This window comes from Mandrillus leucophaeus, unplaced genomic scaffold, assembly GCF_000951045.1.
Source record: "Mandrillus leucophaeus isolate KB7577 unplaced genomic scaffold, Mleu.le_1.0 Scaffold722, whole genome shotgun sequence".
Lineage (NCBI taxonomy): Eukaryota > Metazoa > Chordata > Mammalia > Primates > Cercopithecidae > Mandrillus > Mandrillus leucophaeus.
Window position 1 is genome coordinate 887,291 of NW_012107831.1, and position 19,181 is coordinate 906,471.

At 35.9% G+C, this 19,181-nt stretch overlaps 1 protein-coding gene across 1 annotated transcript in view; it reads left to right on the forward strand.

Annotated features, from left to right (window-relative positions):
- The window catches only part of TMPRSS11D (transmembrane protease, serine 11D), a 66,042-nt gene extending 51,703 nt beyond the window's left edge, over positions 1-14,339 (forward strand). The window contains exons 6-10 of the mRNA XM_011965390.1: positions 122-160; positions 1,849-2,026; positions 7,700-7,959; positions 9,399-9,541; positions 12,715-14,339. Coding sequence (XP_011820780.1) covers positions 122-160; positions 1,849-2,026; positions 7,700-7,959; positions 9,399-9,541; positions 12,715-12,876 — 782 coding nt within the window. The 3' untranslated portion in view covers positions 12,877-14,339. The remainder of the gene's footprint in view (positions 1-121; positions 161-1,848; positions 2,027-7,699; positions 7,960-9,398; positions 9,542-12,714) is intronic.
- The last annotated feature ends 4,842 nt before the right edge of the window (positions 14,340-19,181 follow it).

Sequence of the window (19,181 nt, forward strand, 5' to 3'; positions counted from 1 at the left end):
GGACTCCCCCTACAACAAGTAATTCTGCTTCTTGTTGTCTGAGTACTGCACTTTAAGAAATTATGGTGAAATGATATACAGCCTTTACTGTATTTATCTTATTCTCATTTTTAAATTCTAGCACTTACTGACCAGGCTGCAGCAAATTGGCTTATTAATGGTAAGTTTTTAAATTATTTTGTAATTATAATTTGTCAAATCATAAAGAGTAAAAGTGCAAGTCTTTTGTGTACTTTTGGCCAGGGCAGTGTCTATCAAGTTGATGTCTTTGTTCTTAGTTCGCTCAGGTGGTGTTGAAACAAGACAGTGCTAATCCCAAGTGTCCCATGGAATGGACTTTAGGTTTCCCCTTTCATTTTAGAAAAAGGAAGAAGTTGTAGTGGAGGACTACCCACTCTGTACTCAAAATTGGCCTCATGAAAATTTCTTTGGCAGCTTTGAGAAGCTTTTACTGCCCTGGTTCTAAAGTGGCATTTCTGCAGACTTACAAATTATGTTTGATGACACCATTTATGTAGCTTCTCCTAAACACCAGAGTAGCTTGCTTTGTTGTGAATTGAGGTTATTACAAAGTATAATAAAAAAGAATTATGAGAAGTCTTCTCAGCTTTGGGTCTATAACCTGAAGGAAAAGTCACTACTTTTCAACATCATCCTATGTATTCTCAGGCTAGGATAGCAGAAATGCAATCCCTAGAAAACAGCAGCTTACTTCTCTGACCAAAAAAATGCAGTTAAAAATGAGTTCAATGTACCTGATAGCTGGCCTATCTTAGGTACCTAAGTGATTTTACAAAGTGATGCTAGTCCCATCAGTGTTTTTCAGCTTCACTACATATTTAATTCATGCTTATTGTTAATGAAACTGTGATAAACAATTTACTAGGGTATTTGTTTGGGAGATGCCACAAAGGAACATATGTATATCTTAATGAAAGCCTGGTCCTCCTTTATCCAGGAAATTTGCTAGGAAAAAAAGCCTTTAGGTGGTTGTGCTATTAAACCAGGGCACTACTTAGGAGCCAACGCAGCAATAGTTGTGCAATTTACTATTAATTTCCGAGTAATAGACCGCAAAAGAGAAGAAAATCATGGGAATGGGAGTTAAGAGGAATCGGGTGATCAGCCTACCCCAGCCCATTTCGCCTCTGGCCAGTAGAGTGGTCACGGACTCTTTGAAAACATTTAAATAAACCTTATTTAAATGAAACCCTCTGTCACCCTCAAGAATATTCTGTGGTATAGCAGCTCCTTTTTGAGGGCATGTTTGGTAATACAGCATCAGTCTTGGACTGGATTCTACAAGATGAACTGCAGTCACTAAGGAGTCTTTTGGATGAGACAAGTTTTCCTCCAACTTCAGTGTGTGCATGAACCTCACATCAAAACACAGCTTTAGATTTGTCCCATGATGTGGTTCTGAGAATCAGCACTTCTAATAAGTTTCCAGGGGATGCCCATGCTGCAGGTCCACAAACCACACTGAGCATAGCAAGACTATTGAGAAAAAGGAAATTTCCCAGGAGTCTGTGGCCTGAGCTGGCACATTCAATAATGATCTCTCTTAACCTCAACTCATGGGGAATTCCAGGGAACTCTGAAACTGCCCAAAATTTGAAGCCCATATGCCAACTAAATTCTGAAATGTTCTCCAAAATGCCATCTATAAGCAACAGTAGTCAAATGAATTGTAAAAATACATTGATCATGCTTTTTGGAAAGTCCAGCATGTCCTGAGGAAGAATGTATAAGGCATAAAAGTCATAAATTATGGAAAACCTCTTCAGCTTCTTCCAAATGTAAAGGAATCATGATCTTCCCAGCACATTAATGCCCTTTTCTCATTAGAATGTGGGGCCGGTCCAGACCTAATAACATTGTCTGAGCAGAGAATCATTGGAGGCACTGAGGCTGAGGAGGGAAGCTGGCCGTGGCAAGTCAGTCTACGGCTAAATAATGCCCACCACTGTGGAGGCAGCCTGATCAGTAACACGTGGATCCTGACAGCAGCTCACTGCTTCAGAAGGTGAGAACACCACTACCTACCCATCTGGGAACAATTAGAATAGACAGGTCACGAAGACTGCACCCTAGGATTGAATTGAGCCAGAAATAATTCAGTACAAAAAAAATCAATAAGAATTTTCTTCCTATTCATGAGAGGAAAAGCATTTTTCCCCTTTAGCATGCTAATTTAGTGCTATTTCTCTGTTTCAAGTAATAGTATATTAGCACAGTAAAGAATAAAAATTTATATGTCAGAATGTTTTTTATATCCTAGCTATAAAAGCTTAAGAAATTTACTAAATCTCCACGAGCTTTATTTTTTTTTTTTCCAAATTAAGGGACAACACTGTTATCTGTGACTTAGTGTTACTGGTAGCATTGAGTACACTAATGTAAACATATGTTAAATGTTAGCAAAATGAATTGTTGTGGAAGATTTGCACATTATATCATGGAAGCTGATGGCTAACCTAGAGACCACCCCATGCCATTAATTTATTCATTCATAAAGATTATTGAGTATCTAGTATGAGCACAGTGTTATATATTGTAGAAGCTACTAGTATAAACAAAGTATTGCCTCTGCCTTCAAAGAGCTTACACTCTAATGTTGGAATTAGAATGCCCAAAAATAATGATCGATTACAATGAGTAGCATAAATAAAAATTTTTTAAAAGGCAACTTATAAGAATTCTTAATTGAGGTGACTAAACTATTGCCAACACTAGGGTGATATGCTGCCAGTGGAGAGTAGGTTGCATAAACTTACCCTATTGGTAAAAAGAAAAGTTCACATTGCTCATAAAAGAAGGATTTTAGACTTCAGCATAACTAAAATCTGTTTGTTTCAAACCTGTCTTGTTACTGGGGCATCATAGACCACAACAGTTGTTGGGAACTTAAATCAAAAAGTTCACCCAGAAAAATAATAGAGATTTGAACTCGTGTGCCGGTGATCATATCAATTTTCTTCTCAGACTCTTACTCTAAATTGGACTTCCTTATCACACACACAAAGCCTTCTATAGCCAGATCAATCCAGTCTTATTTGTCAAAGCATGTACCTTGAGCTTCAGATAAACAGCATTGTTCTCTTGCCCTGGACTCTTCCTACATTTCCCTACCTATGAGTATCTGCTCAATCTGCTTATCTTTGAAATGTCAATATATTTCCCAAATCTCTATTTGAATTTTATGAAATTTTTGATAATTTCTAAGTAGTCTTTTTCAGATTTATAGGCACTACTTCATGGTACAGTGCCTGTTACAAAAGTATTTGTTAAATTTAGAAGGAATAAAGGTTTAAAACACTAGGGTCGTTTCTAAACTAAAGTTTTAGGAAATCCCAAATTATTTTGAATTTTTCTTATAGTAATTTTATAACAATATTTTTATATGCAGTGAACACATTTGAAATTTCAAAAGATACTTTCAGAATTACCAGTTTTCTGATATAGATTGGCAAATGTATTACTACATCCCAAATAACCCAAGAGACAAAATTCACAAAAGCATTTCAATCTTCATTGCCACTTGAAAGGCCAAAAAGCAGAAATGGCACGCATTGATTTCAATCATACTCTTGAATGTGGGAACCAGGAATTCAAATACCTGGACTTATCAGGCACTTAGCATAACCAAGAATGGAATAGAAACCTTACTGGATTCTAAGCCCTATTCAGGCCCAACCACCAAAAACTAAGTAAATGATATCACTATAATGAAAGCCACAGTTATAAACATCACCAATGATGACCAAAGGAACCCATGGAACTTTGAATTTTGCCACCCCACATCTTTCTATTCATTACCATGATTGATCCACTAAAGCTAACAAACTCCATGAACCTTGTATTGGGCCCTTCCCTAAAGACCTGATTGTCACTGAGAACCATCAGTGAGCATTTGTTTGGGGCACGACCAGCCTTACATCAAAGTACATAGAAGTGATGAGGTCTTATCATAGAGGCTTATCGAATTATCACCTCTTCTATGTAGCTTTCCCTGATATTCTCTTTCCTCCACATTGAGTTCCACAGAAATTTGTTTATCTGCCTTTAACAGTTGTCCTCCTGATTTGTGATATTTGACTTACCTCTTGTCAGTTTTCTTCACTAGTGTGGAGTTCCTCAAGGAAAGAGATCATAATTACTTTTATTTTTATTCCTGGAGACTCATATTATTCCTTATACAAAGTAGACACTTAACAATGGCTTCTTGAACTATAATTAATGAAAATAATAGCTACCTTCATGAAAGTTCACTTTGTGCCAAACACTATGCTTGACATAATACATTTCTCATTAATACTTAAAAATTGTGTGAGAAGGTATCACCAATCACATTTTATATGTAAATAAACCCCAGAGCTATTAATTAACTTGTCATAAATAACACTTTTAATATGTGGCATAGCCAAGATTTAAATATAAATGTGACTGGTTCCAAAACAATGCTCTAATTCACTAGCTGGAGAGAAGAAAAGGAGGAAAATAAACAAGTGGGAGGAAGAGAGGGAGGGAAGAGAGAAAAGGAAGGAAAGAAAGAAGAGTCTCTTCAGACCTTTCACTGTAAAGACTCCGAGCAAAGGAAGTTGAATATAAAAACAATCATGGGTTTGTTTTCTAATGTTTTTTCTTCAAAATTTTTAACTCAGGTCCACTCTTACACAAACTACTGTGTCTTATAAAAGTATTTCAGGTCATAGAATTTTTATTTTCTGTATTAACTTCACTATCTAATCTCCATAAAACTCCTAAATTGGTATTATTTGGTTACATTTTGTTTTTACTCAACCCTTGGGAACAATGTTAAGTTAATCAGCCCTCCAAATCACAGATCCTTATTTTCATCAGTCTGTACAAGGCATTTCTCTCATTTTATTTTTTTTTCCCCCTGTCATCCCTGGATTTCACTTCCACTGCCCTCCTTCTGCCCATATGCCTCATACTAATATGTTCGAAATATACATGTCTTAAAGGTACATGCATGCACCTACAAAACCTATAGTGCTTTGTGGTATGTATATGTCTTTAATTTAAATAAGTAGCATTGTGTAAAAGTCTAACATTGTTTCTTACCGTTTTCACTCAATCCTTGGAATTTTCATCTGAAGCACTGCTGCATAGCACCTCACGGTATGCAGTCACCATATTTCCTTCATCCAATTAGGTTGCATGACCTACCTTCCCATTGCCACAAAGAGCACACGCAAAATATTTGTGCTTATCTTTCTGTAAACCTCCAGTAATTTCAGAAGCACCCATGCAGGCAGTTAAATATACCAGAATACTCTCTGGGTACTTAAATCTTTACCAGTAATGCAAAAGAGGTCCAATTTCCCTCCACATCAACATTTAGTTTTATCTTTTGTTTAAGTTTTATCAGTCTTTTAAATGTACATAAGATGCTCATTTTTATAATTTTAATTTCTCAGATTCCTAGTTTGAGTATCTTTTCATATATCTAAGAGCTGTTTTGATTTCCCCTACCACGAACTGCCATTGATATTCTTTGCCTATTTTATAATGGTTTTACTGCTTATTTATTACTGGTTTACAGACTTTTAAAATATATTCTACAAAAATTTTAGATAGTAAACATTACCAATCTTTTCCCATGGTTTCTCATTCATCTGGTAAATTTAGATACAGTATATCTCATTTTGATTTAATAGAATTCATTCTTTTTTTACCTTTTAGTTTGTGTTTTTGTTGTTTAGCCAAAAAGTCCCTATTCCTAGGTCACAAAGGTAATGTCCTTTTTTGTTTCATGCTACTGTTCTCTGTCTTCCTCTATGTATATAGACGCACATATACTTGTATACACACACATATACATATATATGAGGGGAGTTCAATAAGTTTATGGAAAATAAAATTAAAAGATAAAATAAAAAATTATAAACTTTATTTCTCAACGTAAGCTCCATCAAGTTCAAGACACTTTTGTAAGCAATAATACCAGCCATACAGTCCATCCCTAAAGAACTGAGGGTCCTGAGAATTTAACTATGTCAATGCAGTCTTTTTTACATTACCTTTTTACAGTACTTATTGAAGAAAAACGGGTGCCCTTTAAAGATTGTTTTAAATTAAGAAACAAAAATAAATCAGAAGGAGTCAAATCAGGACTGAAAGGTGTATGCCTAGTGATTTCTTACTGAAACTTTCATAAAACTAACCTTATTTGATGAGAGGAATGAGCATGAGCATGGTTGTGGTGGAGAAGGACTCTGGTGGAGCTTTCCTGGACACTTTTTCTACTAAAGCTTTGGCTAACTTTCTTACTCTCATAAGAAGAAGATGTTAGTTTTCATTGACCCTTTAGAAGGTCAACAAGCAAAATGCCTTCGGCATCCCAAAAATCTGTTGTCATCACTTTTATTCTTGACTAGTCTGGTTTTGCTTTGACTGGACCACTTCTACCTCTTTGTAGCCATTGCTTTGATGGTGCTTTGTCTTCAAGATTGTATTGCTAAAGCCATGTTTCATCTTCTGTTATAATTCTTCAAAGAAATACTTCAGAATCTTGATCTGAAATGTTTAAAATTTCTACTGGAAGCTCTGACCTTGTGTACAGCTGATCTGAGCAAAACAGTTTTGGCATCCATCAAGTGGAAAGTTTGCTCAACTTTAGTTTTTCAGTCAGAATTGTATAAGCTGAACCAGTTGAGATGTCTATGGTGTTGTCTATTTTTTCTCACTGTTAATTGTTGGTCCTCTTTAATTTAGACATGAACAAGATGAAATTTTTCCTAGCAAATTGATGTGGATGATCTGTTGCTGCGGACTTCACCCTCAACCACATCTCTTTCTTTCTTAAAACAAATTATCCATTCATAAACTGATGACTGGGGGAGACGTTGTCCCCGTAAACTTTTTGTAAGGCATAAATAATTTCACCATTCTTCCAGTTTCATCATAAATTTGATGTTTTTTTGCTTCAGTTTTAGCAGCATTCATGTTGCTTTGATAAGAGCTCTTTTCAAATTCATGTCTTACTCCTCTTAGTGCCTGAAACTGATCCTGTTCAGTATAACAAGTTAGTATGAGTCTATTTGCATGCAAAAATTTTTGAAATCCATGCATAATTTGTTTATAATATACATTTTCCATGAACTTTTGAAGACCCCATACGTACATATGTATATATATGCACACACACACCAAGATCTTCAACCATTATCAGACTTAGTGCAGAAAAATTATTCATCCAGTAATAAGATAAGAATGCCCCTTGTCATCACTACTATTTAAATGGTGCTCCTGGCTAAAGGAAAAGATAGGAATTGAAAGAAATTAGTTAAATCTAAAATGTTTATTATTTCAGGTTTCTTAGTTGCTTAAATGGGAAGGGAGGTATGGACAAAAGAGAAATCAAAGATATTTGTGTTATTACCATTGGCTACTTACCATTAACGTATCAGCATAACTTCATTGGAGTAGAAAAACACCAAGATCATCCCAAGATATGTTTTCTAAAATCTTCTCCATTTCTTTAGACAAATGACCATGTATTCTGCCAGTGAAGAATTAAACTCACTTGCCAGCTTATAATGCAGGAATATATAACAAAGAGATGTGGATCCAATAGTTTCTGGATAGTGGTACAGGATGGCTAAGACAAATTTATATATCTGAAATGTTCACAAATTCCCTACTCATATAACATGTTTTCATAATGTTTTAGCAACTCCAATCCTCGTGAATGGATTGCCACCTTTGGTATTTCCACAAGAAATCCTAGACTAAGAATGAGAGTAAGAAGTATTTTAATTCATAACAATTATATATCTGCAACTCATGAAAATGACATTGCACTCGTGAGACTTGAGAACAGTGTCACCTTTACCAGAGACATCCATAGTGTGTGTCTCCCAGCTGCTACCCAGAATATTCCACTTGGCTCTACTGCTTATGTAACAGGATGGGGTGCTCAAGAATATGCTGGTAAGTGTCTCAGAAAAAAAATTAACAATAGAAATGTCTTATATTTGCTATTATGTAATTTTTTAAATTAGGAAATGCCTGGAATAGGTGTTTCTATTCTTCTACAGACAGAATCATTCTATATTCTGTTCAGACCAAGCTCTAGCTACCCCTGAGTTTCCTTAGCAAAGCAAAGCAATGCCCAGGAACTATGGAGAATTCTCAAATATAGTAAAAGGAAAATGTAAAACAAAGTTATGAAGAAACATGAGTTATTTAATAATACGGAGATTCTATAAGATTCAAACAGCTTCCCTATAAACAATAAGAAATATTTTGTTTGTTTGTTTGTTTGCTTGTTTTTTAGAGACAAAGACTTTCTCAGACTGGAGTGCAGTGGCGCAATCATGGCTTACTGCAGCCTCAAACTCTGGTCTTAAGAAATCCTCTTGCTTCAGCCTCCCAAGTAGCTGGAACTATAGATAAGTGTGTACCACCATAGCCAGCTTTTTTTGTTTGTTTTGTTTGTTTGTTTGTTTTCTAGAAACAGGTTCTTGCTATGTTGCTCGGGCTGGTCTCGAATTCCTGCCCTCAAGTCATCCTCCTGCCTTGGCCTTCCAAAGCAATGGGAGTATTTAGATTAGACATTCTATGAGGACTTAATAATTCTTAAAGTATTAACTGCCCTTTAAAGTATTCTAGGATAAAATAAATCCTGCCTCTATGGCAAAGACTCGATGTGTACATAAGCATTGTTTATATTTGTTTATTGAATGAATAAAATGGAAACTAAAATGAGGACAATGCACAAGAGCTACTAGAACCAAAGAGAAAGTAAGAGTATCAGCAAAGGAGTGGAAGGGTAGCATTGACAATTTCCCTGGGCTTTTACCCATGTTGTAGATTGTCTCTCCAAGGAATAATACAAAGCCTTAATAGTTCTAGAACATGTTCTATTGTGTTTTTGTGGCCCAAAGTAATTTGGTGTAATAGATAAAATTGGCACCAGTCATGAAAAACTGGTGGTGTCATTCTGAGAGTACATCAATATAAAATAGACTAGTTCTTTAGCCTTGAACCTAGGCTGGTTTCTCTTTTGCTGCTAGGTTAAAGGTTATTCAATATGTAATCTTCCAATCCAAAGTCTGTCCGTGGATAATTTAAATTCTTTTAATCAATTTTAAGATAGCAAATTTGTTTTCTCTAAAGGTTTAAGGGGCACTGTGTCACAAAACTAAAGCAAAAAAAACAAAAAAAACAAAACTGATCTGCAAAAGGGGTTATCTTCATCTACTTGGAGAATTTTTACTGCAAAGAAACTCCAGAGTAAATCTTTAGGAGCCTTCACTGTTAAATATGAAATAATGTTTGGAGTACACTTATTTCTTCTCAAATTTATTATAGGATCAATAATGTACATATCTTGAAGTCCATTTTTTTCCTGCTTTTATACCAAACAGGCCCCACAGTTTCAGAGCTAAGGCAAGCACCAGTCAGAATAATAAGTAATGATGTATGTAATGCACCATATAGTTATAATGGAGGCATCTTGCCCGGAATGCTATGTGCTGGAGTACCTCAAGGTGGAGTGGATGCATGTCAGGTAAGCTCAAGACAATCTCATCCATGTCATCATCCAAGAAGTGTATGAGCACTCCCTAGTATGTGATAATGTGATAGACATAAAGGGAACAGTTACAATACACAGTTCTGTTCCTCTAAAATTTATAATCTAGATTTTAGAAATAAAAATTTTTATGAAGTTTATCTATCATGAAAGCATTCACTCTGAGAGGCCACATTACAGAGAAGTTAACCATCCAAAGCCAAGAATCAGAAAGATCTCGATTTGAATTCCTTAACCTCCATTACCAAGTCTCTTTATCTAAAAGCTGGGGATAATCATAATAGCACCTAACTTTTTGCGTACTAAGAAAAATTAAATGAAGACTAAATATGTCAGGCATATTTTAAGCAACAAAGAAATCTCATCTATTTCACTGTTGTTAATGTAGACCATGGTCACTGGTGTTAATAACTTTAACCTCAACCTTTTAACTGCTATGAAGGATTAAATAAAAAATTAATCATTATATTATAAAATTAATATATATAGTAAATGAATTTTAAGAGATAAATAATAATTCTTGGACACCTTGAAGACAGAAATTTTATACAAAATCCTAGTAATTTAAGTCACAAAAGCTCCGACAATAATGAAACAGTACAAATGAAAAAGAAAAGAAATAACTATTATATTTGGATCTAGCCCATAATTTTTAACCAAATGTACAAAAACAAACAATAAATATGAAATTCTCACTGTAAAGTGATTAAAATCAAATTTTAATTCTAAAATGTTAAATTAAATTATCTAAACATAATGGAGGTGGTTATATCTTTTAAGAGGTTTTGTTCACATATCGGAAATCCAACTCCATATAGTAACAGGAACAGGTAGTGTCAGAAATGGAATATTCTTTTAGCCTGGAGTTTTAAAAAATCGATCTGTTTACTTGAGGAACTTGTTGCTGTTTTTCTGGGTGAATTGTATACAGAAGGATAAGAATTATTCTTCACATCAAAAGGTCACTGACTTTCATATTTAGTGCTCATGGTCTTTAAAAAGTGGATAAAAAGTAGTTCTCCCTTTTTAGGTAAAGCCCCCAATCCATGAGCACTTTTCCCAAAATGAAACATTTTTATCAACTGTAATTTGTGTGTAGGTGGAGATTTGTTTTTCAATTGTCAAGATACTGTTAATTACCCAGTCCTTTATCTCCTTTCAGTGGAGATGTCTCTGTAGTAGGAAATCCTTCTTGCTCTCCTTCCTGTTTCTCTGTTACTACTAGCCCTGAAACAACAAATTCTCAAGTTTCATGATAGCTTTCCAAAGAACCCATCAATCAAATAAGCAACACACCTCCACACTGACAACTCCAGACCTACTGAGAGCATTAATTAAGACTTAAAAATAAGCATGAGTTTTAAAAGGGTGTTATTCATTATTTTCCCATTTATAATGGCCTTACCTTCTGTCCCTCGGTGCATACAAATTATTCTCTTCCTTCAAGCCCAGTTCAAGCCATAACTCATCATGATACCGTCCATGTGTATTCCACTCTAGGCCTCACTGATTTTTAACTGAAATACTATAATGCATAGTCCACACTTCAAAAAAAAAAAAAAAAAAAAAAAAGAACACAGCACTTTACATAAGAACTTAAAAGATCTTATTTGTTTTGTCCATTCTTTTGTTCATTTTTACATTCATTAATTCAAAGGAATTATATTAATTACTTTCTATGCACCAGACATTATGTTAGCACAACAATACTATCCCTGCATTCAGCAAGCCTATGGTCTACAAGACAGGACACAAATTCTAATGTCTGCAGTCAGGCAATGAAGCTGGCTAGATATGGAAAAATTACAAGTCCCTCTTACTTTAACATTTACTTGCCCACATTTGGTCAGACATCATGCAAAATAATTTCTCACTATAGAAAAACAGTAATAGAAAGTACTGAGAACTGGTTAACTGAAGCATGCATATGTCATATAAAAGAAGCAGATGACAACCAGCTTCATGAAGTATTTGCCATGCATACTGGCACTTCACACACTGACTCTTCTCCCCATCTAGACCAGTAATTAAACAGGTATGGATGAGCTAGCTACTAAGAACAGCCAATGAATAGCTGACTAATTTAGAAGCACACTTGGTAATAATAGCTGACTTTTGTTAGTACTGACTATACTATATGCTAAGCTGTACTCAAAGCGCGTTGAGTTTTAAACTCATACAAACATTATAAGAGGAAACAGAGGTACAGAGAGCTATTCACCAGATTATCAAAGGTCACATAGCTGGTAAGTGGAGGACTTAAACCCAGAATGTAAGACATACTCAATATGTCTCCCCAACTAGATTATTATGTGCACAAATGTTTGTTGGTTTGTTGGTTCATTATTATGACTGGGTGGTAAGTATCTCATTAGGAGTGTTTTGCTTATGACTATATACATTTCTTCACCAAAAGAAGACTTTTTGATGATATACTATGCATCAGACACCATGTAGTGTGCTAAGGTTAGGAAGATAAGTGAGACTTCCTGGAACTCATTCATTCAACAAACATCTCCTAAGGGCTAGAAGCTTCGGTTTCAGCAGTGTACAGAATAGGTATGTTTTCTTTCCTGTTGGACCTTACAGTATATCTGGGAAAATAGACATTGAACAAATATAATAAATGCAAGTGAGTGTTTCAGAGGCATGCAGCTGCTATATCAAAAACAAAACAAAACAAACAAAAAACTGACCAATGGGATTAAGTGTAAATAGGCACACAAATGCACAAATGTGCTTTTATAAAGTAGTGGAGCAGTGACAGAGACACACACAAGATGTAAGGACACAGTGAAGAACAACTGAGCCCAAAGCTGGAAAGGGTGAGAGTGGGAAGGAAAAAGGTTGCTTAGAGAAGTCTTCCTGAAGGAGAGAAAGCCTGGATGAGTAGGAGGCAACCACGCAGTGACTGAGGGAAATCTGAAAAATGTATTTGTTATCTTCTCAGACTTGCTGAAGGAACAACTCGGGTACTTTGAGGATTTCAGTGATTTTTCCACGACTTGGTATAATATTTCAAAAGGAAATAGGCTGACTTTATTCATATAATGGATGTGACTCCTTCCTCGACTGCCATAGAAATAAACTCCTTAATATTTTGGGTTTGTCTTTGCACTTAAGTAATAAGTCATTCTGTTTTTTTACAGGGTGACTCTGGTGGCCCCCTAGTACAGGAAGACTCACGGCGGCTTTGGTTTCTTGTGGGGATAGTAAGCTGGGGAGATCAGTGTGGCCTGCCAGATAGGCCAGGAGTGTATACCCGAGTGACAACCTACCGAGACTGGATTAGGCAACGAACTGGGATCTAGTGCACCAAGTGCATCCCTGTTGCAAAGTCTGTATGCGGGTGTGCCTGTCTTAAATTCCAAAGCTTTACATTTCAACCGAAAAAGAAACTGGAAATGTCCTAATTTAACAACTTGTTACATAAACATGGTTTAACAAACACTGTTTAATCTTTCTTTATTATTAAAGGTTTTCTATTTTCTCCAGAGAACTATATGAATGTTGCATAGTACTGTGGCTGTGTAACAGAAAAAACACACTAAACTCACTACAAAGTGAACAATTTCATTACAGTTGCGCTAAATACTAGTAGTGAGAAAAACAGGAACCTTGAGCATGTATAGTAGAGGAATCTGCACAGGTCTAATGGGTCAGAGGGGTCTTCTCTGAGGGTTTCACTGAGGATGAGAAGCAAGCAAAATGTGGAAACATGCAAAGGAAAAAGTGATGGAATAATATTCAGGACAAAAAGAACAGTATGAGGCAAGAGAAATAATATGTATTTAAAATATTTGGTTACTCAATATCTTATAGTCAGTATGAGTCCTAAAATTAAAAATGTGAAACTGTTGTACTATATATAACCTAATCTTAATTATTCTGTACGAACATGCTCCCATAGGAATTAGTGGATAATTTTCAGCTATTTAAGGCAAAAGGTAAAATAGTTCACTCCTCAACTGAGACCCAAATAATTGTAGATATTTTTCATGATGACCCATGAAAAATATCCTTCATCTACCTAACGGAGAGACTATATCTACTTTACAGAGAAGTTAAGAAATATACCTACACAACCTTCTCAGGTGCTTTACAAATACATAGTACTTTTTAACAACAAAATAATAATATTTTTAAGAATGAAAAATTTAATCATCAGGAAGAATTTCCCACTACAGACTTCCTATCACTGGCAGTTATATTTTTGAGAGTAAAATGGTCTTCAAATGCTAAATCTAAGTAATGAATTGAAAGTTTAAAGAGGGAGAAGAGTTGGTTTGCAAAGGAAAAGTTTAAAAGCTTAGTATCAGTAGAATGATCTTGAAGACAGAAAAAACTTTTTCACTCTTCCTCTCTCATTTTCTCTTTCTCTCTCTCTCTCCCCTTCTCATATACATGCCTCCCCCACCAAAGAATATAATGTAAATTAAATCCACTAAAATGTAATGGCACAAAAATCTATGTAGTCTGAATCATTAATATTCCTGAGTTTTTATGAGCTCCTAGTGCAGCTAAAGTTTGCCTATGCATGATCATCTACGCGTCAGGGCTTCCTCCTTCTAGAAGCTAACTCCCTACATCTGGACGTCAGGACTGCTCCATACATTTGCTGAAAACTTCTTGCATTTCCTGATGTAAAATTGTGAAAATACCTACGTTAAAGCCATCTGCTTTAAGGGAAGGGGAGTTGAAAATGCAACCAACTCTTGGCGAAATGTACAAAGACATCTTTGCTATACTTTATTTCAAATAAATTCTTTCAAAATAATTTCCCTGCCTAATTGTTTATGGAAGTTATGACTTTCGAAGGACAATTCAAAAGCATTTATTTAATTGGTTCTGCAATGAAAGAACTGCCACCTATACTCTAGTAAAGGCCTGGCACTTTCTGCTACCTTTTAACCAAGCGCTGTAATTGAGGCAAGCGTCCAGCTTGACACTCCTCAGCTGCACCCTGTGAAGACAACATTGAACTGGTAATTTAGAGTAAACCTCAAGGGAAGGGAGTCTTTGTGCTTGAGTGTGTTTGTGTGTTTGTGTGTTTGTGTGCGCAGCTGCCCTCATATAATAGCAAACATATTTGTGTTTATTCTTATGTATTGAAAGCTATATAAAAGGAGATGATTATTTAGCAGAAAATAGAGCAAATTCAATTATTTATTGAAAACAATAAAAACTTATTTAGCATAATATGCATATTTTGTGAAAAGATATTTGAAAACTAGGGGAGCATTTATTTTAAGAGCTTTTTTTATGTACTGATAAATTCAATTTTTCTGACATGTGTGGCTTTATGAAAGTAATTTGAGTAGTTACAGAGGAGTGGTGATTTATAAATACTTTCAGTGCTTAAAAAGTCATTCTGGGAGCTCTGGAAGAAACTTTCTAGCACCCTAATTCAGTTGTAGAAAGACTTTTTGAACAGGGAAAATCCTGTTCAGCATACATACTAATCAATTCTTAAAAGCACACATACTAATCAATTAAAAAATGTGTCAAACAAAGTGAATATTTGGCACTAAAACTGAATCCTCCTAAAATAGTGAACAGAACTAATGAAAAGAGAATTATTCAAGAAAGTTTAGCGCAAACAGTTGACTACTTATTGCACTAATTGGATGTCTTAATTACAGAGAGTAAACTGTTCCTTTAATAAATGTATTGAATCCTACTATGTTTGAGGTTCTCTGCTAACCAAAGAAACAAAGACAAATAAGACATAACACTTGCCCGTAAGACACACAGAGAATAGTGATGTTGAAAAACACATTATGCAATATAACATAAAGGATGAAATGATAAAGAGTACAACATTTCTACCAGACAATAAAAGAATGGGAAGGTGATAGAAGACTAATAAAAAATATATTTAATTTATAACAAAATCAAAACTGAGCCTTTCAGAGCAGCAATTTGCCATAAACCATGATGATTTCCCTGAGGTTAGGGAAAAGGAAACTAAGAACTTCTCAGATTATGAATCTAAATCCTTCACAAGCTCCAGTTTACACAACTCACTTTCTTTTTATTTCTAACTTGCTAAATATGAAATCGTTCAATGAGACCAAAAATAGATTTTTCCCTTTATATTTATTACATGTCTACATAATCCAGATATCAAACCTAGTCCTTTTCATTTCAAAACAGTCAGTTTGATTAATCTTCTGTAGGGGAGACAGGTTATTTCCTTCTCTATTTCTTGTGTTTCATTTCATTTCTTTTTTTTTTTTTTTTTTTTTTTTTTAAATTTAGAGACAAGATCTCACTATATTATCCAGGCTGGAGTACAGTGGCTATTCACAGGTGCAATTATAGCATACTACAGCCTCAAATTCTTAGACTCAGGTGATCCTCCTGCCTCAGTCTCCCAAGTAGCTGGGACTATAGGCACGCACCACAGCATCAGGCTTGGTGGGTTATTTATAAAGGAAGCAGTTGTCATTTGAAGAAAGAGATTCATTTCCATGGGAGCATTTTTTAAATCATGGGAGATTTTTAAGCAGAAGCCGGATAATCACCTGTGGTGATATTTTGCGGAAATGTTTCAAAAAATTTCTGTAATGAGTTGGGCTTAAAATCAGATTATTCCAAAGACTGCTACACAGTCTAAGATGCTACCCATAGCAGTTCTGAGGATCATAAGATCTCTGAGAGAAAGAGGAATTTCAGAGTTTGGATATCGATTTGTTAGTTTGTTTAATCTGGTACACAACTATGAAACAAATCACCTAAAGAAATCAAACCAATCACAATGTGAATTAAGTAACAATCCATTTTGGAGAAAAAGGCAACCAAATGAAATTGAGGAGATGATTCAGAAAACAAACAGGGCATTTTCCACGAATGCCATTCCATTTAACCTACCTACAATCATACAAGTTATACTGAAATTACCAGTGCAATAAAAATCTGTTGACACATGTTCTTACTTACAAGTGAGAGCTAAACAATGGGTACATATGGACATAATGGGGAATAATAGACACTGGGGATTCAAAGGGAGAGGTGGGTAAGGATTGAAAAAGTACCTGTTGGTTACAATTTTCACAATTCAGGTGATGGGTGCACGACAAGCCAAGACTTCACCACTGCTCAATACATCTATACAAGAAAACTATACTTTTACCACCTGAATCAATTAAGATCATTTTTAAGATGGTTGACATGTTCAGAAAGAGATTTTTCTGCAAATTTTATGCATCTATCCATTCATTCGTTTTTTTATCCATCCATTTATTTATTTATCAATAGTTTTTGCTCACTTGCCATGTGCCAGATACTATTCTAGGCCAGTCAAACTGAATTCTGGGAAAGAGCAAGACAGGCAAAAGAAAAAGCAAGTATAGGCCGGGCGCGGTGGCTCAAGCCTGTAATCCCAGCACTTTGGGAGGCCGAGACGGGCGGGTCACGTGGTCAGGAGATTGAGACCATCCTGGCTAACACGGTGAAACCTGTCTCTACTAAATAAAAAAAGTTAGCCGGGCATGGTGGCGGGCGCCTGTAGTCCCAGCTACTCGGGAGGCTGAGGCAGGAGAATGGCGTGAACCCGGGAGGCGGAGCTTGTAGTGAGCTGAGATCGCGCCACCGCACTCCAGCCTGGGCGACAGAGCGAGATTTTGTCTCAAAAAAAAAAAAAAGAAAAAGAAAAAGAAAAAGAAAAAGAAAAGGAAAAGCAAGTATAAAGTTCCTGAGGTAACTATAAAGTTGGTGGGTTTGGAAAACAGTAAGAAGCCAATGTGGTTGGAACAAAATTAATGAAGGGAGACTGGTATTAGGTGAGGCTGAAGAAATAGACATGTGGGCTACATAGATAAGTTTTTGTTTTATTCTAAATGTGAGGACAAGAATATGGACGGAAATCATATGATCAAGTTTCCATTTTCTAAAGATGAATCGGGCTACTCTACAAAGAACTACCAGAGGGCAAGAGTAAAAGTGAAACTAATCAATAGACCATTGTAGTCATCTAGGAAAAGGATGAGCTTGACTTGAATTAAGGAGCTAGCAGTGAAGATGGTAGAAAACGTTGAAATTTAGGAAATATCTATAGGAAAAAAATAATAATTTCTGATTGATTAGATTTAGGTGCTGAAGAAAAGAGAGAAATCAAAGTTGACTAAAGTTTTGGTCCTGAAATAGAAAATAATGGAGAGAAAAATCTGGGAAGTGAACCAAGTTTGAAGAGTAGAGAATCAAGAATTTCTTTCCGAATCTGATACATTTGAAATGTACAAGCTATGAGAACAGGTAAAAAGTTGCAAATAGGCCGGGCGCGGTGGCTCACGCCTGTAATCCCAGCACTTTGGGAGGCCGAGGCCGGCGGATCACGAGGTCACGAGATCAAGACCATCCTAGCAAACACGGTGAAACCCTGTCTCTACTGAAAATACAAAAAAATTAGCCAGGCGTGGTGGCGAGCACCTGTAGTCCCAACTACATGGGAGGCTGAGGCAGGAGATGGTGTGAACCTGGGAGGCGGAGCTTGCAGTGAACGGAGATCACGCGACTGCACTCCAGCCTGGGCGACAGAGCAAGACTCCGTCTCAAAAAAAGTTGCAAATACATATCTGTAGCTCAGAGGAGGGATTGAGGTTGGAAATATAAATTTTGTGGCATTTACAAGAACAGTTTCAGGGAAGTAGAGGAAAAAGTAGTGTTGGAATAACAAGAAGAGAGAATGGGAAATATAGCTTTTGGAAAATAATGTAAGATCATCTCTTGATGACTTCAAGGTAAAGAAAGACGTTCTAAAGATGATTTAAAAAAAGATTTCAGTATCACAACTAAAAGGTACTTAAAGGAAATAATGTTAAATTTTTTAAATTAGAAACTTTTTGTTATTCAAAAGACACTATTGTAAGATTAAAAGGCTAAATAACAGAGAGAGAAAAAATATTTGCAGTTGTAGGGGTGGGAAAATTTGACTTTTGCCATCTTAGGGTTTTTTTCAGCTAGACCTGAGAATTAAGTTGACATAAGACAGATCAACAAGGGAAAATCATACAAAGTTAATAGAAGTTCTATGTGGCACAGGAGCCTTCATGAGAAAATGAAGACCCCAAAATACAGTTAACAGTTGAACACATGCTGAATTGAAGAACACTAAGGTTAAAAAAAAAAGTAACTAAATTATAAGAGAAGGCTAGAAGATATTTTATTTTATTGTTTTGTTTTATTGTAGACAGAATCTCGCTCCATACCCTAGGCAAGAGTGCAGTGGCACAATCTCAGCTCACTGCAACCTCCACCTCCCAGGTTCAAGCAATTCTCCTGCCTCAGCCTCCCAAGTAGCTGGGATCACAGGTGCCCACCATTATGCCTGGCTAATTCTTGTATTTTTAGTAAAGATGGGATTTCACCATGTTGGCCAGGCTGGTCTTGAACTCTTGACCTCAAGTGATCAGCCTGCCTCGGCCTACCAAAGAGCTGGGATTACAGTACCAGATATTTCAACAAGATCTGTGCAGAATGTTCTCAGTCTCAGCATGCCATCCTTGATGATAAGAATTGTTCTTTCCTTTTGGTAGAGGGAGTACATGTTTGACATGGGAATGTCATCTCCTGCTTTTAAGAAACAGCACAAAGGTCAGAGTGATCTTATACCTGC